This window comes from Ovis canadensis, chromosome 9, assembly GCF_042477335.2.
Source record: "Ovis canadensis isolate MfBH-ARS-UI-01 breed Bighorn chromosome 9, ARS-UI_OviCan_v2, whole genome shotgun sequence".
NCBI classification, from domain to species: domain Eukaryota; kingdom Metazoa; phylum Chordata; class Mammalia; order Artiodactyla; family Bovidae; genus Ovis; species Ovis canadensis.
This window is the reverse complement of record NC_091253.1, coordinates 59656738-59681945: the sequence shown is the minus strand read 5'-3', so window position 1 is coordinate 59681945 and position 25208 is coordinate 59656738. Positions and strand designations below refer to the sequence as shown.

Sequence of the window (25208 nt, the reverse complement as noted above, 5' to 3'; positions counted from 1 at the left end):
TGTCTGACAAAAAGAAGCTTTCCTCTTACAAGTACCTAACTTCAGATTGTACAGGGTTTTTCTAAAAATCTGGTTATGTGTGACATTGTACAATTTAACAAAATAATCAAGCAGGGCAATTGGGCAAGGTGGTTAAACTTTAGAGTACTTTGTGAAGGTAAAGGTTCACAGTTTGGAAACCAGCATCATCTCAGTCAGAGGTGACTGGGAAAAAAAAAAAATCCTGCCGTGCATGGTTCATAACTAGTCAACTGATGGTTAGAGCTCTGTTTAAGAATGACAAATGGACTGAAATCAGATGCAGTTGCTAAGGCAGCCTCATCCTCACCAGGCTTTAAATATGAAAACTACAGTCTACCTGCAATTTATGTACATCTTTTACTTCAAGTGGTGGCTCTTTGATTTACTCCAAATTATAAACACACAAGATTCCTGATGAACTGTGTTGCCAAGTTTATTCTCTTGCACTGGCTTTTACCCACCTGATCACCTGCCCCCTGTTTCTGCGGCCCCCACGGCAACAGGATTTTTATTCAGTTTCCCACTCCCACTGCGCACCACACATACCCATCTACGCGTGCACGCACGCACACACAAACACACTTGAAGCCCTCCCAACTGTATTTGGTAACTTTACGCGCTTAAAACATAGGTATGAGTTAGCGTCTGTCATTTATATGTTCAGTTTTAGAGCTTTGGAAATGATTTAAAGCTCACGCTTGAATAGACAACATTAAAATGAGCTTCTGCGGGGGTCAGAGAAGTGGTTTACTGTTCAAGGAGCAACGTTTGAACGAGTACTTCTAAAGCCAGATTAAGTTTTTAAGCAGTTGCTAAAAAATTAATGAGGTTTAATGTGACCTATTTAGGAGAAACAGTTCTTTGTTGTGCTCTGTTAGGAGACTAATCCGCCTATGAGACAACAAATAAACAAAAATCCTATTTCCTTATCCCTGCTTTATTGGCTCCCACCTGCCTACAAAAGTAAAGCGGGGTTAGAAGAGCATAAAGTGGGTCAAGAGTGTACAGTTAAAGGGGAGAGCGTCACGCCTACCGTTAGAAAAGGTCAGCTGGCAAACCGGGATTAGCTTTGCCCCCAGAGCAGAAGGCCCGCTCTCTCATCTATTTAGATGAGGTAATAGTTCTGTGATGACTGGAGGCTGAAATGGTTCAAGTCTCTGTTTTGCCAGGTCTCAACTCTCAACCCCTCTGCCCCCTACAGAGGAACTCTGTGGTCCTTTCAGAGTGACTTCTTAGAGATTTATCTTCTAAGCTGAGAAAGTTCTGAGATATGCCCCAATATGCCACAGACCCTGGGGATAGTCAATGGATGGTAAGTGGCTGCCAGGGTGGCCTGACCACTCCCACTGGACCACAGATGCTGATCTCAGAATCTTTGGCGCTTTCTGAAATGTGGCTCAGCAGTAATTTGGAAGCCTAAACTCTGACTTTAGGAATTCATAAGAACAACTGATGTTTTACAAACTCAACAGAAAGTAAAATAAACAAACCCAGGGTTTTATACTCCCTCTTGTTATTTTTATGGCAATCTTTCAAACTAGTTCAAAATGTTCAGTCCTCTACCCTCTCCAGAAGTTCTGAATTGGGAGTGGGGGGCGGGGGGAGGAAAACAATCATTTAATAGTAACCGGCATATGCTGTAATTCACCAGGGGGGGAAGAGAGAGTTGGAAGGAAGCTTTGTGGGTGAAAGAGTACAGGTGGCTTTCAGGCTGGTACTGAAGTCTCGCTCTTTCCCAACCTTCTTGCTGAGTAGGGCCCAATAATAAAAACAAGGATGTTTATATTTACCCAGAAGTGTGCGTGGCAATTGACCATCATGGTTCTCTCAATGAGCTCATCGGGACATTCCAGGAGGTGATGCCCAGACACCACGCCGGCATTATTGACCAGGACGGAGACCTCGCCAACTTCCTTCCGGACCCTTTCCGCTGTCAGGTAGACGTTCTCCCTCTTTCCCACATCACAGGTGTAGGTAAAAACCTGCAGGTTACAGTGGGGCAGAATTTCTTCCTCACCGTTCCCCGCTGTCCTCAGAAGTCCAGATGAAGGGAAAGAAATAGAACAGAGAAGGGATGGGAGGGGGTGCAAAACGTGAGTCACGTGGCCATCAGTAGGACAAAGATCACACAAAACAAAAATACTACAGTGAGCTTCAAGTTTCTAACACCATAAGGCTTGCCAATGACTGCACTTACAGCTGCCTTCCTCCCTCTAGTCTGGGAATTACAGCAATTTACTGGATAACTTTGCTTAGGGGAAAATCATGTAATTGTGACCAGCCCAATACAAGTCAGACCTCATGGGATTGGCTTTCTGGAGGCTAAAGACACCTGGAATGAACGGATCTCAGCCCAGAGAGTAACAGCTCCTCCTCCCAAACACACACACACACACACACACACACACTTCTCTTTGGGGGGAACAGTGGTCAGAAGCAGCTCTTACTCTATTTAGTCTGTCTGCGAGCCCCGAGGCTCACAAATCAAAACTGTAATTAATAATCTGAATTCAGCCAAAGTCCAGAAATGAACCGAATTTGTTATGACAAAGTGGGGATCACACTGGTTGGTCCTATCTGGAGTAACTAAAACCCCCAAGAAGCAGACTTACATAAACCGAGTTGACAGGTAAATGTGTGATTTTCCTGTAAAAGAACTCAATCTAAAAACCTGATCTCTTCTCTGGAAAACAACCACCTTTCTCTTTTAGGTTTGGGCAGGGAGCACAGAAATCTGTTTGCTACCCTCATACCAATGGAGATGTACCAGTTTTGACCTTCGGTTTTCTGACATAAAAGACAGGTGCCAATAATTTTGGTGACAATCGATATCGGGGAGGGGTGGTGTCCAAGTTAATCCTCCCAATATAATTGGGTGTTTTCTCTGGAAATGAAAAAATTGTCAAAAAGCAAGAGCCATTATCAAATCCAACCGATACTTATGGTCGGTTATGTTTTCCACTTTGGCTTTTTTTTTTAAGTCTCAGACTCAGGTTAGTTAATAAATACCCAGAAATGCAGATTTCCTAAGGTTATCAAAAACATGGAATTAATTTTACAATAAGGCTTAAATCCTTCAAGCGTTTTGCCTTAAGAGGCCGGGTGTCTTTCAGTCGGGCTGAATATGTAACTCAAGCACTGACTTAACATCTCCGGTGCAACAATGTTAATTATTTTCCCGTGGCTAAACTTATAGTGAAATCATCAATGCTGCCCTCTTCTCAGCCCCTCAGACCGCAGTAACTTACACGTATGCATCAATGAGCGAGTCTGAGAACAACTTCCCAAAGACACTAGTTTCTCCTTCCCAAACGAGACTGAGACATCTCTTTAGGATTCAAACCGGGGGTCCCAAGTTCCCTCGCCCTGCTTAGACTCTTAGCCCACAGTCTTCCCCAAAGGGACTGGACCTCCGTTAAGACCGGGCTTTGGCACACTTTCTCCCTTCTGATACAGAAGGGCCCATGCCCCTGATCAGGAGGCAAATTCCACTCGCGGAAGCCTGGGCTGCGGGGGGTAGGGTGCTCTTCCTCGGGAGCAGGACCGGCTGTGACCGTGGGGTTCCGGCGCCCTAGGGGGGAGGGCGCGGGGCTGGGAAGAGGCTTGACCCAACAATGCCGCGGGCGCCGGTCCGAGTTACCTTGCAGCGCCGCGGCGTCGGCCGCCTCCAGGTCGCGGTAGATGTGGCGCACCATGCCCGCCGTCTCCTCGTTGCTCTGGGTGTTGATGTCCCAGAGCACCAGCAGCGCCCGGCGCCGGGCGAACTCCAGCGCGAAGAGGCGGCCCAGGCCGCTGCCGGCGCCCGTAATAAGGCACACCTGGCCGGCCACGCTCTTCTCCTTGGGCCGCACCAACCAGCGCGCTGCGGCCAGCACGAACGCCCAGAGCACTTTGAAAGTGACCACGAAGAACTCCACCACGATGTTCATCGCGACGTCCCGGGGGAGCCCCCGCACAAGCCTAGCGCCTGCGTCCGCCCCCCTCCCCGAGCTGCCCCGGGGGCGCTGGTCAGAGCTGCTGGGACCCGAAGGCTGCGCCCCGCGCCCGCCCTCGAGGTGCCCGCCGGGCTGGAGTGCGCGGCGCCGCTCCCGGCTCGCGCGGGGCCACTCCCGCCCGGGCTCGGCGCGGTGGCCCCAGGCTGTGCCCGGCTCGGCGCCTCCTGCCGGCTGCCGCCCGCCGGTCCCGGAGCGCCCGCCCCGCCGGCCGGTCCCGCTGCAGCGGCGGTGACAGCCGCGAGTTAGGCAGCGCGCGCGGCTCTCATGGCCAAGGCGCCGCCGCGGCTCCCTCTCACTCCGGGCGAGGGGCGCGTGGCGGAGACGGCACGGGGCGGCCGGCCGCCGCGGGAGTTGTCAACTTGACCCAAGTTGCGAGAGGATGGGAGAGTCGGGTGCGGGGCAGCGGGAGCGCCGGGAAGAGGGGACTCGATCGGCGCCGGCGAGCGCTCCCCCACGGCTTGCGGCTGCCTTCGCGGTCTCGTGGACCCTGGCCCTGCGCCCCCCCCGCGGCTGTCACTCGGGCACCGGGTTCCGCAGCGCAGCGCCACTGGCGAGTAACTGAGCCGCCAGCCGCCGCTGAGCGGGCTCCACGCTCCGCGATATATAACCCGCGACCGGGAAGAGCCGGCGGCGGCATCGGCCCTCCCCCAGCTCAGCCCTCCCCGCCCCCCGGGCGCACCCCGCCCCCGGCCCAGCCCCCCGCCCGCCCGCCGTCCGCCGAGCAGCGGCGGGGCAGCCCCTCTCACACGGCCGTGGCCGCAGCCTCCAGCCCTCCTTGCACCTCCCATCGCGGTTCACGCCCCCACCCCCACCCCGCCTTGGGGCGTCCCGACCTCCGCCCGCCAGGCCGGACAGTCGGCAGTGCCCGGGCTGTCCTCCTCCGGCCGTCTGGTCCTCGCTTTTCACCCGCCTAAGTCACTTTCGTTAACCCAGGAGTTCTGGACGGCTCCGCCGGCGATCAGGCGCTGCGGAAGACAGCCCTGCAGTCTGAAGGAACGAAGACAAGGACCTCGGCAGCGCGGCAACGGGCGTGCCGGTCGGCTGCTGGTGTTAGCGAAGGGCCGGGAAGGCGGCCAAAAGCCGAGAGCAGCCTAGAATCGTAGCTGGCCCTTTGGGTCGAAGGCCAAGAGGCTCCCCATTTACCCTGCTGGCACCACCACCGCCGCGCTTCCCTTCAGACACGGACCGGCGTTGCCCTTTCGGCGGGCGGGCCGTGAACGTGATGCATGCCGGGATTTGTAGTTCGCGCCCCGCCGGCGTGTCGTTTGCATATATTACTGGGTAGAATTCGAGCCATATCCTGTCGACGCAGCCTAAAGATTAGGACCCCGAATAGTCAAGGAATCGGCACTCTTTGCTCTCATCGTATCGATTAGAGTCTAGCCAATGTATTCATTTTCCCCATACATATTTTACCCGAAACTTGATCTTAAAGAGGCTGAGTCAGGCATTCTTGGCTCTGCGTCTGCGAGTCGAGTTCTTAGTTCCGAGTTCTTTTCTGGCTTATCTCGAGACACCTATGAATCGTGGGGCTTCATCCTCGCCGTCTTTAAGTGGACAGCGCGCATGCGCCAACTTCCTCTTTCCCGGCTGGAACCATGGAGGGTGCAGAGTAAGTTTCTCCTCGTCGTCTCGAGTATCCTCCTCCATCCCCGAAACCAGAGCCCTCCAGTCCCTGTCTCCCTCTATCCGTCTGTAGCTTGTATCTTTGACAACATATCTGTGTGTTTGTGACGCGCTGTGACACTACTGGTGGTCTTAGGCTAAGATGGGATTCAGGAGGCCTTGGGGAGGAGGTCTTGGAGGTACCGGGAACAAGGTGTGAGAGCTGAATATATGTGGGGTTGGCGGGTTATCCAGTTCCTCGTTCTACGGGGGAGGGTCAGAACCTCCGAATTGGGTTCTTCCTTAGCTGGCTTTTGCCCTAAGCGTCCCTGGTATCAGGCCTTTGCTTAAACATGTGGAACTTGAGGTTTGAATCGGGGTGGTGGTTGGTAGTTTACGAGTCACTCTAATAGTCTAGGGGTCAGTGTCTTGGAGTAGTCTTTGACTCTCTGTGTTTGGCTGTCGCTATTTTTGTTGTCTTGGGACCCCGGGACTGATTGTAGGTTAAATGTGAATTGATTGTCTTTCTGACTCGTTTTAAAGACAGTGGCCCTTGTTAGACATAAAGATCACAGGCATAGCATACTAGAACAGTTAAAGGTACGTTGAGAGCATGCTCAGTACTGAATGGGGAGTGATGTAGTGCTGCGGGCCTTTTAACTCTTTTTCTGTCTGCTGTTGTCAGAGAGAAGAAAAAGAAGGTTCCTGCTGTGCCAGAAACCCTTAAGAAAAAGCGGAAGAATTTCGCAGAGCTTAAGATCAAGCGACTGAGAAAGAAGTTTGCCCAAAAGATGGTAAGTAAACTTTTTGACTCACCAGTAAAGAAGAGGTCCTGTGATTGAAAATCGGTTGGATATTTTTAACAAGGCTTATTTCAGCTACTGTACCAGTGTGGTTAACTTTTAGAATGATCTTTTCTAATGAAATTGGTGTCTTTCTCTTGGAATGTTCATATATATGTGGTGAGAAAGTTTCAAGAGAAGAGTATTCTGTTAACTGGTATTGCTAATTGTGTTTGGGAGCCAAAAAGCAAATGAATAAGAAGAATGTTGGTTTTCCAGCTTCGAAAGGCAAGGAGGAAGCTTATCTATGAAAAAGCTAAGCATTACCACAAGGAATACAGGCAGATGTACAGAACTGAAATTCGAATGGCTAGGATGGCACGAAAAGCCGGCAACTTCTATGTACCCGCGGAACCCAAATTGGCGTTTGTCATCAGGATCAGAGGGTAAGTTCAGTTTTTATTGCATTTTATTTTTAAAGGGAAAACTCCACTCTGCAAAATTTCACTTTTGTGGGGACCTTGGTTCTCATGCACTGGAACAGAAACTTGAATGGTAAGTGGAATGGGGTGGGGGAGTATTTTAGTGATAAGCCCTGTGCCCAAAGCGTGTGTCCATTCTCTGAGCACTTGAGTTCAGTGTCCTGGAGAATGACTTAAAACAGATCTATACAAAAGGAAGTAATAAGAGCATTGGGGAAGTTTTTGAATATGAAAAATAGATACCAAAAGACTGTTTCCTTGCAGGGGAGGCAAGTTGACAGGTGATGGAATACAGCTATAACTAAAGGAAAGAGTGGTCTTGTAACAGGAGATTATTCCTATTTGGGTGTGATGTGTTGCCCCAAAATGTTAGTTCCCTGTCTTTTTATTGTAAAAGGTTTGATGAAAGCTAAAGGAATTTTCTGTGTTTTCTCCTTGCAGTATCAACGGTGTGAGCCCAAAGGTTCGAAAGGTGCTGCAGCTCCTTCGCCTCCGGCAGATCTTCAACGGCACCTTTGTGAAGCTCAACAAGGCATCAATTAATATGCTGAGAATTGTGGAGCCATACATTGCATGGGGGTAGGTGTCTTTGACTTCTTTTTTGGTAAACGAATTATAGAGGTTTTGACAGTGATAGTCTTATTTGGTCATTTATGCCTGTTTTTCTTTTTGTATTTAGATACCCAAATCTGAAGTCTGTAAATGAATTGATCTACAAGCGTGGTTATGGCAAAATCAACAAAAAGCGAATTGCCCTGACAGACAATGCATTGATTGCTCGATCTCTTGGTAGGTTCTGCCTTTTTGGGGAAAGGTAATTATTATAAAATTTATTGTATCAGACAAGCTGTTTTTTGGTGTCTTGAGAATAGCCTGGCTATTCTTACTGTTTAAGAACCTTCCCTATTCCCAATACTGTTTATGAAAAAATGGAAGGTGTGATTTCACTGGCTTGAGCTGTATCTTTGTATGTAAAGCCTCATATTTCCTTGTTAATTTCACTCTTGATTTACCATTAACTCTGTTACAGCCTATACTCTTTAATGCCTTAAAATGTAATAGTCTCAAAATAAACAATTTTAATAACCTTAAATAATCTTGAACACATTCAGGGAAATACGGAATCATCTGCATGGAGGATCTGATTCATGAGATCTATACCGTTGGAAAACGTTTCAAAGAAGCAAACAACTTCCTGTGGCCCTTTAAATTGTCTTCTCCACGAGGTGGAATGAAGAAAAAGACCACCCATTTTGTAGAAGGTGGAGATGCTGGCAACAGGGAAGACCAGATCAACAGGCTTATTAGAAGGATGAACTAAGGTGAGCAACTACATCCAGAAAGTTTACTTAATGCTAGAGTAAATTGATCTAAATGCTGATAAGGGTTTTGCTGAGTTGGCATTTAATGGGGGAAAATCAACCATGTAATATGATCACAGTTGATTTGGTTTTCCCTTTTGAGGACTATATGGAGAGAAGAAAAGGCCTGGTTTTTTTTTCCTACTTAAAAGTGGGAACAATTGGTATTGATAACTCCTGGTATATGTTAATTTTTAATTATTATGTTTAATGGGGTTTTTTTCCTTCCTTTCAGGTATCTACCAGGATTATTTTTGTGTTCTGGTTAATAAACAATTGAAACAAATTGAAATGTACTGTCTTGGTTGACTTTTACCTTTCCTTTGCAAATCTTGGTGCGACAAGATAAAGTCAAATCAACCGCCTGGCCTCTTGGATGCAAAACTTAGGGTTCAGCCTGTGTCTTGTGAAAAACATTCCTTGGGTTTATTGAAGATTTTCCTATACAAAAAACATCCTGATTTTCCATTTTCAGTTGGCCAAACTGGGTCTAATCTAAGAAAGCCTATTTCATAGGCCTTTGTGCATGATGAAAAGTTCAGTTTACAGATTAAAAATGTTGCAGAAATTCAATTTTCTCAGGTCTTGACTTGCTTACAAAATGGTAATCTTAATGTCAATTTTCTTTGCATTTCCTCTTATTTTTGCTTTGCATCTTCTACCCATACTTTAGTGAGTTTTTAATATTACTATGTATTGTAACAAGAAAGAAAATATGTGCCTGTGGATGTAATTTATAAATAACACTCTCTGCATAACATGGAATATACATATAAGTAAAAAGATTCACTATCCTCACTGATTGAGCCAAGGGTATGATGCAGTATGAATTTTGGTAATACTGTACCAGAATCATTACTTTTTAGTATGTGAAAGTTGTTAAGTATATTTAAATACAGTCTTGGGTCTTGAAAGCTGTTTATCTGTGAGTTTAGAGTCAATGAATCCTTGAAGGCAATTAAGAACGTTGTTATAACCAGTGTTACATAATAAGTATCAGGTGTTTTGCCGGAAATTTAATGTCTTGGTAAACAGTTGGTTCTGTGTTTAAAAATCATTAATTTCTTGGTGTAGCCTAAAAGTCTTAAGCTTTGAAATTACCTATTTCATTTTACTGCTTTGATAACCATCCCAGTATCCTGAAAGGTTGAAGGGGCTCAGAAGAAAACGTCTGGTTGCTGTAACGGTGGTTCCAGTGGCGTTCAGCTAACTACCTAGGCATGGGAGGGTGGAGGGAAACAATGTAGGATTTGCAGTAGTAACAGGAATGGTATTATATGTGGGATGGTATTTCAACAATGCCTCTTATAAAACGTTAAGAGCAGTTTGAGGTTCACAGCAAATTTCCCATGTATCTTCCTGTGCCCAGTACCCAGTTTCCCCCACTATCAACACTGAGGGGCACGTGTTACAGTCCTTGGATGTTGACTCATCTCCCAAAGTAGCCAAGTTTTTGAAGCTGGTGAGGATAAGAAGATCCTAGATATATGGAGAGGAAAGAAACTGTTTGGGCTGTACAGGTCTTCTGCAGACAATCAATCCTAGAAATTCAACTCTCCACATAGTTTCCAAATGGGTCCAGAGAATAGGGAAATGTATGAGAATGGGGAGGATACTGTCTGCCTTCACAGGAGTGTAAGGACTAAAAACACATGAGAATATTTTGTGAACTCTTAGAACCTGCTAAAATGCAACTTAATGCCTTATTTTACTTAAACTCACCCCAGATCTTTCACTTACTATAAGAGATCACCAGAAAGCTAACCAGCCTCATTGATGAAACTCTGGGCACCCAGGTTCCACTTATGCAAAGATTGATATCATGTAAGGACATTCCAAGGCTATGGTTTTTCCAGTAGTCATGTATGGATTCGAGAGTTGGACTGTGAAGAAAGTTGAGCGCCGAAGAATTGATGCTTTTGAACTGTGGTGTTGGAGAAGACTCTTGAGAGTCCCTTGGGCTGCAAGCAGATCCAACCAGTCCATTCTAGAGATCATCAGCCCTGGGTGTTCTTTAGAAGGAATGATGCTGAAGCTGAAACTCCAGTACTTTGGCCACCTCATGCGAAGAGTTGACTCATTGGGAAAGACTGATGCTGGGAGGGATTGGGGGCAGGAGGAGAAGGGGACAACAGGATGAGATGGCTAGATGGCATCACGGACTCGATGGACGTCAGTTTGCGTGAACTCCGGGAGATGGTGATGGACAGGGAGGCCTGGCATGCTGCGATTCATGGGGTTGCAAAGAGTAAGACACGACTGAGCAACTGAACTGAAGGACATTACAGTTGTAGCCTTCAAAGCTCCAGCTTTATTATTAGGTCATCCTGGCTACCCTAGCCATAAAGTTTAACTGTCTGTTGCACTCACTGGCTTTTAGCAGTGTTACCCTGGTCTTGGCTTATCTTTGAGGGTTTCTTTGTGGTAAGATGATTTAGAGTGCTGGCTCTGGAGCCAAACTGCTTGAATTCATATCCAGCTTCCACTTAATTGGGCTTCCCTTGTGGCTCAGCTGTAAAGAATCTGCTGGCAATGCGGGAGACCTGGGTTCGATTTCTGGGTTGGGAAGATCCCTGGAGAAGGGAAAGGCTACCTACTCCAGTATTCTGGCCTGGAGAATTCCATGGACTGTAAAGTCCATAGTGTGCAAAGAGTCAGACACCACTGAGCAACTTTTCCACTTAATAGTTTGAGTCGTTAAATTACTTCATCTCTCCTTCCTTAGCAAAATAAAGGAAATAGTGGTGAAGGAACAAAGGAATTTTGGTGAAGATTAAAGTATGACAGGTCGTTAGTACCTGGTCCAAAGTGCTAAGTGAATGCTATTTGCTGTGTAACTTCAGCATTGAGAGGGATGTACAAAGGAAAATAGCTCTGCTTTCAGGTATTAGTCTAATGGGCAAAATAGACTTAAAGATGGTGAGATAAGGCTACACAAGGATGTCCCAAGATGTGACAGATTCTTGTGTCCTGGGAGACCACCTCCTGGGGAAGATTGACAACTTTCTGCCCCTGCTGTTTTCCTTGACAGGTTTGTTAACAGCCAGCCAAAATCTTACTCTCCTTTAAGTCAGTAAACTTTTTAAGGTGGGCCATTTTTTTTTTTTTACTCCTACACAGTGCCTGATGTAGTTTACACTAAGTACTTGTTTTCTGTTACTATAAAAAATGACCACAAACTTAAGTGACTTAAAGCACAAATTGTCAGTAGTTCAAAATCAGTTTCACTGGGCTAAATCAAGTAAACACCCCTTCTACCACCTTAAGGCTCTAGGGGAGAATCTGTTCCAATTTCTGGAAGCTGCTTACAATTCTTGGCTTGTGAGCTCTTCCATCTTCAAAGTATAGTCTGCTTCCGTCATTTCTGGCCCTTAACCTCCTGCCTCCCTCTTCTGTGGACTCTTGTGATGAATGCAGGGCCACCTGGATATCCAGGATAATTCCTGATCTCAAATCCCTTAATAAAAGATAACATCTATAAAGTCTACATAAAGCAGCTTATTCGAAAGTTCTAGAAATTAGGGCAGGGAGATGTTTGAGAGGGCTTCTTGATCCTTAGGCTTCTCTTGATAGCTCAGTCTGCCTGTAATGTGGGAGACCGAGCTTCGATTCCTGGGTCGGGGAGATCTCTGGAGAAGGGAATGGCAATCCACTCCAGTATTCTTGCCTGGAGAATCCCATGGACAGGAGCCTGGTGGAATCGCAGAGTCCGACACAACTGAGTGACTTACATACTCCTTGATCCTTAATTGATGACTTAGCTATATTTTCTTTTGTTCCTCAAATGATAAACTTCTAATGTAGAGTCTTGGCACTTGGAATCTTATGTCTGGAACATTCAGCCACGAGATCTGTATACTTGGCTGCTTTTTCATTTTGGAAAAAGATACCAGACACATCTCTTCATATATAAACTCTTTTGTATTTCATAGCATCTGTCACTATCAGAAATACATTTTCTATTTACTTGTTACCTGTTGCTTAACCCAACCACTTCCATGTTTGAGTAAAATCAGGTTTGAGTCTTAACCTTCTCTGTTCTAGCAGTTAGAACAGTGCCTGATGCCTTGCAGGTGCTTTGCTTTTTAGATTGACTCAAGCCTTTTAAGTAGCCATTTGATGATAGCCAAGGGGGAGGGGGGACAATAGCAGACTCAAAACATACCTTTTAATAGTAAGCATTTGACACATTAAGTATTAGTGTACATTTAATACACTGATACTAATGATATTAACCATCTGAGTGGGTGGTTCTCCACTGTCTGAGTGCAACCCCAGAACTGAATTCTTAATTGATTCAGAGGTAGGTCCAGGGGTTTTTCCCTTCAAAGTCGCCATATGATTTTTAATGTGCAGCCTATTAAGTATACCACTTCTTTGTTCAGTAGCTCAGTTGTGTCCAACTTTGCAACTCCGTGGACTGCAGCATGCCAGGCTTCCCTGTCCTTCACCATCTCTGAGAGTTTGCTCAAACTCACATTGAGTCAATCAGGCCTTTCAACCATCTCATCCTCTAGTCCCCTTCTGCCTTTGTTCTTTCCCAGCATCAGGCGGCCAAAGTATTGGCTTCAGCTTCAGCATCCAATGAATATTCAGGGTTGATTTCCTTTAGGATTGCCTGGTTTGATCTTGCTGTCCAAGGGACTGTGAAGAGTTTTCTCCAGCACTACAGTTCAAAGGCATCAATTTTTCAGCGCCCAGCCTTTTTTATTGTCCAGCTCTCCTATCGGTATATGACTACTGGAAAAATCATAGCTTTGACTATACAGACCTTTGTAGGCCAAGTAACGTCTCTGTTTTTTAATATGCTGTCTAGGTTTGTCATTACCTCATATTTTAGTCAATGGACTAATAACCTTCCTGACCTCTGGGATCACACAACGAAGGGTTTAGGTTCCAGGTGTAATGTGAGTTGGTTTTCTTAATCAGAGGAGCTAGGAAAGATCAGTATCGAGCTTAATGAAAACAGAAAAGTGGTGTGCTGAAAGCAGTTTCAGCGCTTCGGATTTTGTGGAATCCGCAGTCCTTTTACCAGGGCTAAACTTGCAACCCCAGTGGAGAGGTCAAGAAATAGGGTTTACAACAACTCGGCAAGAGCATATACAGGCTGTCAGGCTGCTAGGCTTCCCACCGAACCTTCTACCGAAGAACCTCGACAAAGGAGGCGTAGAACGCAGAATTCTTGAGGGCACGGTGAGGGAAACGGGAACTCGGGACGACTGAGTCACTTAACAGAGATTGACTAGTCAGGTACTGCTGGTCTAGACTCATCAGTACTCTGGAAAGCCTGGTTAGTTTGAATATTAAAATGCAACCCAGAGAGCCTCACCTCACTAATCTTGTGCAAGTGCCCACTACCCACTCCATCTATAGTACGTGGCCCCAGCTTCATGCCGCACTGACCTGCTGTCGGGTCTGAGCCTCGTTTCCGCAGCCTCCTCCCACCCTACCCCCTGCAGCCGTGATCTCGCAGGCGGCGGCACCCTAGAGTAGTTGTCCAGTAAGTCCTGGCTGCTTCCCGCCGCCCATGCCCCATCCTGGCGCGGCACCCTGACCCCCGCGGTACGCCCTCAGGTGACCGCCCGCCGGGAAGCTCCCGGCGCCTAGCAACGGGCGCGCGTAGCGGGCGGGCGGGGCGGCAGCCGTATCACCCGCCTCCGAGCCCAGCAGGGCGGGGCTGAGCGGCGGGCGCGCCGCCCTCCAGAGCGTCGCCGGGCTGCCGGCCGCCGAGCATGTTCGCCCGAAGAGCGGCGCCCGAGCGAGCGCGCGGCCGCCCGCCCCGCCCCGCCGCCGCAGCTCGGCCCATCCCGGCCGGGGGTTCGGCTCGGCGCCGGGCCGCCGCTGGCTCCAGCGCGGTTCGCTGCCCCCGCTGAAGCCGCTGCGGGAATCGCAGACCTGGGCGCCGCAGCCGCGGGCCGGGCCGGCGAAGAAGCCCCTCTCGTCCACGGCCGAGCTGCGGGGACAGTGAGTGCCACCGGTCCTGGTGCCGGGGAGCCCCCACCAGGGACGTCCCGGGGGTAGAGGGGGGCCTAGAGTTAGTCCTGCAAGGGAGCTGGATCGCTGAGGTCAGCTGGTCCGGCCCCCTCCCATCCAGGGGAACCAGTCTCCTGACGCACGTGGATCGCCCCAAGCATCTCCTGATTCTCCTGGCAAGGGGCTGGCCGGGGACCGGGGTTGAGGCTGCGGGCGGGACCGGTGCAGAGACGTGAGAGCAAGATCGGGCGAAGAGGCCTGCCTGCAGCATCGAGGCTTACTGGGCCAGCACACTCAGTGGCCCCTTGAGTGGACACACCCTTACGGGTTTGCCCTCCGACCCTCCTAGGGCTTAAACTGAAGAGGAGGTTGAATGTGTTTCTGTTTTCTTCTTTGATTGCCTTGGCATTTCCCTTCCCCAGCAGCACTTCGGATGCTGACCGTGTTAGTCACATAGCTCTGGCCCTCTTTTCATTGCCATTTTCCCTTTTCCCACTTTTGATTTACCTGTGTAATTTGTGTATTTATTACTTTTTTCTTCGAGAGATTAAAAATGCTAGAAAAGATTTGTGCGATGCAGGTAGTCTGTTCTATTGTATTGATCATCTCATCCTACACCTTCCTAGGGTCATAGACATGGAAACTGTGGAGCTTCTCCATAGATAAATGAAAATTTGCAACCATTTTCAGGCTTCCCTTGTGGCTCAGCTGGTAAAGAATCCGCCTGCAGTGTGGGAGACCTGGGTTCAATCCCTGGGTTGGGCACATCCTCTGGAAAAGGGAAAGGCAACCCACTCCAGTATTCTGGCCTAGAGAATTCCATGAACTGTATAGTCTATGGGGTTGCAAAGAGCTGGACACGACTGGGCAACTTTCACTCACTCAGGGTATTATACTTTCTGAAGTGCAAGAATCCCTGCTTGTTATCTTTATTGACTTTTTATCTACATTGTTTTTGAAATTAATTTTTGTTGGATCATTTGGGCTTCTGTGGTGGATCAGACAGTAATGCATCTGCCTGCAATGCAGGAGACCCAGGTTTGATTCCTGGGTCAGGAAAATACCCTGGAGAAGCGAATGGCTACCCACTCCAGTATTCTTGCCTGGAGAATCGCATGGACAGAGGAGCCTACAATTGCTTACAGTGTTTGTTGTGTTAGTTTCAGCTGTACAGCAAAGTGAATCAGCTATAAGTATACATATATTCCCCCCTTTTTTTTGGACTTCCTTCCCATTTAGGTCACTACAGAGCATTGAGTAGAGTTCCCTGAGCTATACAGTAGGTTCTTATTAGTTATCTATTTCATATATAGTATTAATAGTGTATGTATGTCAATCCTAATCCCACAATTCACCCCATCTACATTTTTAATGGTGAGTTTAAATCTCACATTACATGGCATTTCTTCTAAAATACTTCTGACATTTTTTTTCAAATTCTTATATTTTTGAAATTGCGTTATAATACAGTTGTACTTCTCATTCAAACAGCACAGAAGTATACAGACTTAAAGGTGAAAGTCCTTAGTTTCTACTCCTTTACTTTCCAACACTTCATAGTTAATTTAGTATTTATTTTTTCATTCTTTTTACGTATGTTTTTTAATGTTTAATGAAATCATATGGATTCTTTTGAGAAATTACCTTTTTAAGAAGGTATGGAGAATACCTTTCATATCAGCATGCGTGCATTCTGTTGCTTCCATCATGTCCAACTCTTTGTAACCCCATGGTCTCTAGCCCACCAGGCTCCTCTATCCATGGGGATTCTCCAAGCAAGAATACTAGAGTGGGTTGCCATGCCCTCCTCCAGGGGATCTTCCTGACCCAGGGATCAAACCCACATTACGCCTCTTACATCTTCTGTATTGGCAGGTGGATTCTTTACCACTGGCACCGCCTGGGAAGCCCCTCAGATCAATTTACTTAGAGCTTCATTGAATGTTTCATAGATGTGTCATATAGAAGTATGATCATATGGTATAGATATGTCATAGTTTATGTAAACATCCTTAAGTTTGGTTCCAGTTTTTCTTTATCACAAACAATGCAATAGTGAACACTCTTACACATGGGAACAGTTTCATAAAGTGGATTCCTTGAAGCAGAATTGCTGGGTTAAATGTAATTAAAAAGATGTTGGTGGAATCTTGCTTTCCAAAATGTCTTTACTGATTTACATTTTCATAAACAGGCTGTGGTGAAAAAAAAAACAAAACAAAAACCTGTGTTTATTAGTATTTAAAAAACAATAGCTCCCACTTATTGAGTGTTTATTACATGTCCAGCATGGTGCTGAGCACTTGGCATGCATTTAAAAATTTAATCTTCACTAACTGTGAGAGTCAGAGGCACTATTAATTTTTCCATGACCCCATGATTATTATGCAGCTTTTAAAAAGCAGAGCCAAGATTAGAATACAGGTTCATTTAACTGCAATGCTTGTGGTCTTTGTTGGGTCTGAATGCCTGGTCAGTAGTTGACAGGGAACTGTGTTTCATTGGGTGGTTTGAGGATGCAGTGAGATTATGTGTTTGGTGTTGCAGTATTATTAGTATGTAGTTTCTTGCTCTACTAACTCTTGTAGGATTGGACATGATCCAGTTTTTTTGCACGATTCTGGTTTCCCCTGGATTATTTCCCTCTCTAGTCACTTTTCTGCATTCTCTTTATCTTCCTACCCATCATATATTTAAGGGAGTCTGGCTTTCTTCTCCCTCGAAAATCTCCATTGCAAATCTAGTCCAATCTTGTTCTCAATTCTCACCAGTAAATAAATAATTCTTAAAAACTTCATCTCCAGGACTTATGGTAGTCCAGTGGCTACAGTCCGCCCTCTCAATGCAGAGGGCCCAGGTTTGTTCCCTGGTCAGGGAACTAAATCCCTCATGCTGCAAGTAAAAGATTTCAAATAGTGAGATGACTATGGGAGATCCCTCATGCTGCAACCAAGATCGAAGACCCCACGTGCTGCAACCAAGACCCGGTGCAACCAGACAAGTACATATTAAAAAACAAAGCAGAACTTCATCTCCAAACCAAACCTATAGCCCTCAATTTTAGGGCTCTATTCACATCTTTTTTTTTTTTTTTAATGTGGACCATTTTTAAAGCATGTATTAAATTTGTTACAATATTACTTTTTCTTTTTTTTTTTTAAATGTTTTGATGTTTATGTCCATGAGGCATATCAGATGTTAACTCCCAATTGAACCGTCACCCCTTGCATTAGAAGGTGAAGTCTTAATTAACAAACTGCGAAGAAGTCTCCCTCCTTTCACATCTTCCCCAGCAGGGCCTCTACCTGCATTTCAGCTGATCTAAATTCTATCTAAATGTCATTTTCCAGTTTATTTCAAGTATTTTGTGAACCCCCTCATGAAAATTATATCTCCCTGCTTTGAACTCTTCTAGTGTGAGATAATGTATATCTATCTGTCTAGCTCCCCTAAGACCATAATGTGGCACCTTGCCTTATAGCTAGCTGTGTGCGTGGCTACTGTCTTCCTTTCTGCGCTGGAAATTCTGTGAAGGCAGAATCTCTAGTTCACCTTTGCATTTGTCATGCACGTAGCGCTTTTGTCATGCATAGACTTGCAGATAGTATATGCTTAATGAACATGTTTGAGAGTTAATATATTCACCCTTGGGAATAAAAGATCACAGGCATTTGCGTGAGTGCTAAGACACTTCAGTCCTGTCTGACTCTTTTCGACCACATGGACTATATAGCTCGCCAGGTTCCTCTGTCTGTGAGATTCTCCAGGCAAGAATACTGGATTGGGTTGCCATGCCTTCCTCCAGGGGATCTTCCCAACCTAGGGATCTAACCCAAGTCTCTTATGTCTCCTGTATTGCAGGCAGATCCTTTACCATCTGAGCCACCAGAGAAGCCCTATGTATTAGGGTATTGCTAGCTATAATGACAAATAGTCCCAAACATTTTTGATATAATGTAGAAATTCATTTCTTACAGGACAGTTCCAAGGCAGATGTTCCTGATCAGCAGGCAGCTTTTTTCCTATTGGTACTAGGATCAAGGCTTTTCCATTCATTAGCTTCACTGTTGGTTTAAGTGCAGCCTATGGGAGGGAAAGGAGAAAGTTTGGAGGAAGCAGACCCCCGGGGAATTCCCTGGTGGTCTAGTGGTTAGGGCGCTGCACTCTTGACTGCAGAGGGCTTGGGTTCGGTCCCTGATCAGGGAACTAAAATCCCACAAGCTGAATGGCTTCAAAAAAAAAAAAAAAGGAAAGCCTGCTTCCTGTAAGCTTCTTGTAGAAAGTGCTACACATTGCATTCACCTGGATTCTAATCAAGGGTAGGTGGCCACTTTCTAGGAACAACTCTATTCTCCAGAGGAAAAAAGAACTTGGGGCACCCAGCCTTCTCTGCCACAGTTCATTTCTATTTATCAAAATCTGTAGGGCTTTGCTTGCAGATACCTTGCTCAAAAACAAAACAAAACTTGGGCTTCCCTGCTGGTTCAGTGGTAAAGAATCTGCTTGCCAAATAAGGAGACACAGGTTCAATCCCTGGTCTGAGAAGATCCCACATGCAGCGGAACAACTAAGCCCCTGCGCTGAAACTGCTGGGCCCACGTGCCCCAGAGCCCGTGCTCTGCGACAAGAAGCCGCTACAGAGAAGCCTGTGAGCTGGAACTAGAGAGCAGCCCCCACTCCCCACAACTAGAGAAAGCCCGCACAACAAGGAAGACCCAGCACAGCCAACAATAAATAAATAATTTAAAAAACAAAGGAGAACTCTGCTACTGCCCTAATTTGGTTAGGTCAGCAAAAGCTCTGTTGTCCCACAAAATCTAAGCACAGATTTATCATCAGTGTGTATCATAATGAACTGTAATCGTTCATTTACTGTTCCCCTGAGTAGAGTGTACGCTTTTGCATCATATTCATTTTTGTATTTCAAGTCCTAACACAATGACTGGCATTGTGGATGCATTAACAACTAGCTTTCTCAATGAATCCACAACTTGCCTTTCATTATGTTCATTTGATTATTTTGGTTTAATCAAAGCTAAAAAGTAATATTACCATCTGCTCTTTGATGTTGGGCTGTTTTCAGTCTTTTTGCTTTTCTGTTATAAAAATTGTAGGATTTGACATCCTTGAATGTAAATATTTGGATGCATCATTGATCATTCCTTTAGGATAAACTGGAAGTGGGATTTCTGGGTCCAAAGTATATAAAAAAAAAAAATTGACCCTATGGACTGTAGCCCGCCAGGCTCCTCTGTCCATGGGATTCTCCAGGCAAGAATACTGGAGTGGGTTGCATTTCCTACTCCAGGGGAATCTTCCAACCCAGGGATCGAACCTGGTCTCCAAGAATTGCAGGCAGATTCTTTACCATTTGAGGCTCTTGGGAAGCCCAAAATATATAAAATTATAAAGACATAAGTATTGTTAGGTTGCTCTCTGGATACATCATGCTAACATTTCCAGTGAAATCTTATGAGAGTACCCGCTTCCTTGGATCCCATCTTACACTGTCTTAGTAGTAGAGAAAAAAGTCTTTACTATTTTCAGGACAGAAGTCATAGCTCATTATGTTATTTGGCTTTTGTTTGAATATTAGTGAGGTCAAACCTTTATTGGCCATGTGTGGGTTTTTTTTTCCCCTGTAGCGAGTTATGTTTTTTAATAAACACACTGTCTTGGGCTTCACTTGCCTATTGACTTTTAAGTATCTTTACATACAAAAGAAATTAAATTCTTCAGTTCTTCATGTCATTGTTTGAAACATTTTTCTGGGAACTTCTGGCCAGTGTGGCAGAGGAAGCTGACATGGAAGAGGCTCCACTTGGCTTCCCTGTATTTCAAATGCAGGGTAAAGTGTATTAAGATAATTTATGGGCGTGTGGCTGAGCTAGGAACCAAGAGGAGGAAATCCCCAGGTGGCAGAAATGAAGGAAAGCTCACACAGGAAGGCAGTGCTGAGCATCTGCTGGGAGCTGAGTCACAAAGGAGTACTGTTCCAGTTACCATGACTGCATCACAAACTTCTCCAAAACTTAGTGGTACAAAACAGCCCTTTATTGAGCTCACAGATGCTGTGGGACCGTGCTGGAATTTGGATGTGGCAGCAACAGCGTGCCTCTGCTTCGCCATGTCTGGGGCCTCAGATGGAAGATTTGAAGGCTTAGGTCTGGGAATACCTGCAGGCAGGCTCACTCCTCCATCTGGTGGCTGATCCTGGCTGTGGACTGAGACCTTAGCTGTGGATATCAGATGGAACCTTTCTATGGTGGCCTCTCCCTGTCACTTAGCTTCCTCACAAAATGGTTCAGTCACATTACCACGTGGTTCAGGGACCACAGTTGAAGAAATTGGTGTATTGACTGACCTGATACCTCTGAAACCCAGGGCCAGGCAGAGACCATTTGAGAGCATATGGAGAGATGTGTAGTGGTTTCCACAGCTCAGGGAGCACTGGTGTCCTGTAGATAGCAATCTCTCTAAAGATGAGCTTGTAGGGGCTTCCCTGGTAACCCAGTGGTAAAGAGTCGCCTGCCAATGCAGAAGACTTGTATTCAATCCCTGGTCTGGGAAGATCCCACATGCCCTGGAGCAACTAAGCTAGTGTGCCACATTGAACCTGTGCTCTCGAGCCCAGGGGCCACAACTGCTGAAGCCTGGCAGCTCTGAAGCCCATGCTCCACAACAGCCCACGCACCGCAACTAGAGAGTAACTGCTGCTCGCTGCAACTAGAGAAAAACCCACACAGCTACAAAGACCCAGCACAGCCAAAACAAACAAACCAGAATCCCACCTTCCAATGCAGGAAACTCGGGTTCAATCCCTGGTAGGGGAACAAGGATCCCACAGGCAGCTAAGCCTGCAAACCACAACTAGAGAAACCTACATACCACAATGGAGGCCCAGTGCAGCCCAAAACTTTTAAAAAATAAAAATGAGCTTGCAGTCAAAGGTTATAAATCATACAAGGAAATGGAACCACAAGGAAGGAGACCCAGTGGATGCAGCAAATGGCAGATCTGTGCTGAAAAACAGAAAATAATACACATCTTGGAAAAAATTTTATAGTATTTAAAGAGATGAAGGGATGAAAACCATAAGGCAAGAATGGGACAGTGTGAATAAGAACAGGAGAGGTCTAAGACTGTACTCTTAGCCAAAAGGGTAAAGAGGAAGAGTCACTGAGTCAAGCAGTGCCTCCTGGACTCCAGGTATTAATTGGTTCTTGGCCTATAATAATAATAATCATGATGATTATGATAATAGCAGCTATCATTTGTTTCTATATGTAAAAATACCTTCCTGTAGTCTGTACTGAGATTCTTGTTTGAGAATTAAAGCAGTATACTATTCATATTCTGCTGGACCATTGCTGAATAGTTCCTGTGTTACATTATCAGACTTGCGTGTATGTTAGTTCCCCCATCGTGTCCAGCTCTTTGCAACCCCATGGACTATAGCCCACAAGGCTCCTCTGTCCATGGGATTCTCCAGGGAAGAATACTTGAGTGGGTAGCCATTTCCTTCTCCGGGGGATCTTCCTGACCCAGGGATCGCACCCTGGTCTCACACAGTGCAAACAGGTCCTTTACCATCTGAGCTACCAGGGAAGCCCCATTATATTATCAGACTTGGAGGGAAGTAATGACACGTTCTCATTTTTAGATAGTTACTTTGCCTTAGCCAGTGTGGCAGGCCTGCTAAGGTTTACTCACAGTGCCTATTCCTTCATTTTACACACTACAGCTTTGTGACATCTTTTGAAATCAGGAAGTTTGATGTCTTCAACTTTCATCTTCTTTTTCTGGATTATTTTATATCTTATTTTTCTAGACTGTTTTGGTTATCTGGGGTCCTTTGTGGTTCCATATTAATTTTTATTTATTTAAATTGAACTATAGTTGATTTATAGTATTAGTTTCAAGTGTTCAGCAAAGTAACTCAGTTATACATATATATATATATATCTTTTTTCAGTTCTTTTCCAGTTTAATTTAAGATATTGAATATAGTTCCCTGAACTATACAGTAAATCCTTATTGTTTATCTATTTTATATATGATAGTGTGCATGTGTTAATCCCATATTCCTAATTTTTCCCTCCCTTTTTTCCCCTTTGGTAGCCATGAATTTTTTTTTTTCTATGTCTGTGAGTCTGTTTCTTTTCTGTAACTAAGTTCATCTATACTTTTCTTTTAGATTCCACATACAGTGATATTGCATAATATTTATCTTTGACTTACTTTAACACTTAGTGTGATAATCTCTAGGTCTATCCATGTTGCTGCAAATGGCATTCTTTCATTCTTTTTTATGATTAAATAGTATTCCATTGTATGTATGTTCCACAACTTATTTATCCATTCCTCTTGTTAATGGACGTTTAGTTTGCTTCTGTGTCTTTGCCGTTGTAAATGGTGCTGCTGTGAACACTGAGGTCTTTTCTTTTCAAATTAGAGTTTTCTTTTCGAATTAGAGTTTTCTCCAGATATATGCCCAGGAGTGAGATTGCTAGATCACATGGTAATTCTGTTTTTAATTTTTTAAGGAGCCTGCATAACTGTCTTCCATAGTGACTGCACCAATTTACATTCCCACTAACAGTATCGGAGGGTACCCTTATTTCCACACCCTCTCCAACATTTATTATTTGTATACTTTTTGATGATGGCCACTCTGACCGGTGTGAGGTGATACTTCACAATAAACTGTGGAAAATTCTGAGAGAGATGGAATACCAGACCACCTGACCTGCCTCTTGAGAAATCTGTATCCAGGTCAGGAAGCAACAGTTAGAACTGGACATGGAACAACAGACTGGTTCCAAATAGGAAAAGAAGTACATCAAGGCTGTATATTGTCACCCTGCTTATTTAACTTCTATGCAGAGTACATCATGAGAAACGCTGGACTGGAAGAAGCACAAGCTGGAATCAAGATTGCCGGGAGAAATATCAATAACCTCAGATATGCAGATGACACCACCCTTATGGCAGAGAGTGAAGAGGAACTAAAAAGCCTCTTGATGAAAGTGAAAGAGGAGAGTGAAAAAGTTGGCTTAAAGCTCAACATTCAGAAAAGGAAGATCATGGCATCCGGTCCCATCACTTCACTGGAAATAGATGGGGAAACAGTGGAAAGTGATTTTGGGGCTCCAGAATCACTGCAGATGGTGATTGCAGCCATGAAATTAAAAGACGCTTACTCCTTGGAAGAAAAGTTATGACCAACCTAGATAGCATATTCAAAAGCAGAGACATTGCTTTGCCGACTAAGGTCCGTCTAGTCAAGGCTATGGTTTTTCCAGTAGTCATGTAGGGATGTGAGAGTTGGACTGTGAAGAAGGCTGAGCCCCGAAGAATTGATGCTTTTGAACTGTGGTGCTGGAGAAGACTCTTGAGAGTCCCTTGGACTGCAAGGAGATCCAGCCAGTCCATTCTGAAGGAGATCAGCCCTGGGATTTCTTTGGAAGGAATGATGCTAAAGCTGAAACTCCAGTACTTTGGCCACCTCATGCGAAGAGTTGACTCATTGGAAAAGACCCTGATGCTGGGAGGGATTGGGGGCAGGAGGAGAACGGGATGACAGAGGATGAGATAGCTGGATGGCATCACTGACTCGATGGCCGTGAGTCTGAGTGAACTCCGGGAGTTGGTGATGGACAGGGAGGCCTGGCATGCTGTGATTCATGGGGTCGCAAAGAGTCGGACACGGCTGAATGACTGAACTGAACTGAACTGAATAATTAGAGATACTGGGCATCTTTTCATATGCATTTTGCCCACTTGCATGTCATCTTTGGAAAAACGCATACTTAAGTCTTCTTCCCATTTTATAATTGGATTGTTTGTCTTGTTGATATTGACTTGTATAAGTTGTTTGTATATTTTGGAAATTAAGCCCTGTCAGTTGCATCATTTGCAAATATTTTCTCCCAGTCCATGGATTACCTTTTCATTTTGTTTGTGGTTTCCTTGCTGTATAAAAGCTTATAAGTTTGATTAGGTCCCATTTGTTTACTTTTGCTTTTGTTTCTCTTACCTTGGGAGACCGACTTACACATTGCTACAGGTTATGTCAGAGAATGATTTGTCTACATTCTCTTTTCGGAATTTTACAGTGTCATGTCTTATATTTAAGTCTTTAAGCCATATTTGGTTTATTTTTGTGAATGATGTGAGTGTTCGAACCTCACTGATTTACAATGCATATGAATTTTTGAATTGTTTTTACTACAGTTTTGAATTGTTTTACATTGGAATTTTGATAAGGGTTGCATTGAATCTGCAGATAGTTTGTTGTTAGTATATAGAAATGCAAATGATTTTTGTTTCTTGGTTTCGTATCCTGCAACGTTCCTGAATTCCTTTGTTAGTTCTAAGTTTGTTTGTTTTTTTTTCTGGTAGAGTCTTCAGAGTTGTATATGATCATGCCATCTGAAAACAGGGGCAGTTTTACTTTTTTCTTTCAAATCTGGATGCCTTTTCTTTCTAATTGCTAAGGCTAGGACTGCCAGTACCATGATAAATGGAAGTTGTGAGACTGGGCATCACTACCTTGTTCCTGATCTTAGAGGAAAGCTTTCAATTTTTACCTTTGATTATGATGTTAACTATGGGCTTTTTATGTATAGCCTTTTTTAATGTTGAGATAATTTCTCTCAGTTTCTAGTTTGTTCAAAGTTTTTATCATGAAAAGATGTTGAATTTTATCTAAAGTTTTCATGCATCAACTGAGATGATCGTGTAATCTTTAAAAAAAATCTCTCATTTTGTAATGTGATATATCATTAGTCAATTTTGGTATATCAAACCGTCCTTGCATCTCAGAGACAAACTGCATTTGGTCATGGTGCATACTGGTAATATTTTTGAAGAAATCCTAAATATTACATTGTCTTGTAGATTATTACTTGCTGTTGATGGAGAAGGAAATGGCAACCCACTTCAGTCCTCTTGCTGGGAGATTTCTATGGACAAAGGAGCCTGGTG

General features: G+C 44.9%; 3 protein-coding genes across 3 annotated transcripts in view; 2 read left to right on the top strand and 1 right to left on the bottom strand.

The window, feature by feature from the left end:
• The window catches only part of RDH10 (retinol dehydrogenase 10), a 31605-nt gene extending 26402 nt beyond the window's left edge, over positions 1–5203 (bottom strand). Inside the window, exons 1-2 of the mRNA XM_069601037.1 lie at positions 3662–5203; positions 1812–2047 (exon numbers count right to left, since the gene is read on the bottom strand). Coding sequence (XP_069457138.1) covers positions 1812–2047; positions 3662–3950 — 525 coding nt within the window. The 5' untranslated portion in view covers positions 3951–5203. The remainder of the gene's footprint in view (positions 1–1811; positions 2048–3661) is intronic.
• On the top strand, positions 4197–10548 carry RPL7 (ribosomal protein L7). Its single transcript, XM_069601038.1, has 7 exons — positions 4197–5628; positions 6307–6415; positions 6683–6849; positions 7327–7464; positions 7565–7674; positions 7998–8207; positions 8482–10548. Exons 1-6 carry the CDS (start codon positions 5615–5617, stop codon positions 8204–8206), a joined length of 747 nt encoding a protein of 248 aa, XP_069457139.1. The 5' UTR covers positions 4197–5614; the 3' UTR covers position 8207; positions 8482–10548.
• A 3411-nt stretch (positions 10549–13959) lies between these two features.
• Positions 13960–25208, top strand: part of C9H8orf89 (chromosome 9 C8orf89 homolog) — a 29102-nt gene continuing 17853 nt past the window's right edge. Inside the window, exon 1 of the mRNA XM_069601041.1 lies at positions 13960–14210. The gene's annotated coding sequence lies outside the window, so the exon portion shown is untranslated. The remainder of the gene's footprint in view (positions 14211–25208) is intronic.

Excerpts from the sequence above, each read along its gene's own strand:
- RPL7 (XM_069601038.1), top strand. Across the intron at positions 7,465-7,564 it reads GAGCCATACATTGCATGGGG|ATACCCAAATCTGAAGTCTG; the intron begins GTAGGTGTCTTT and ends TTTTGTATTTAG. Across the intron at positions 7,675-7,997 it reads ATTGATTGCTCGATCTCTTG|GGAAATACGGAATCATCTGC; the intron begins GTAGGTTCTGCC and ends GAACACATTCAG.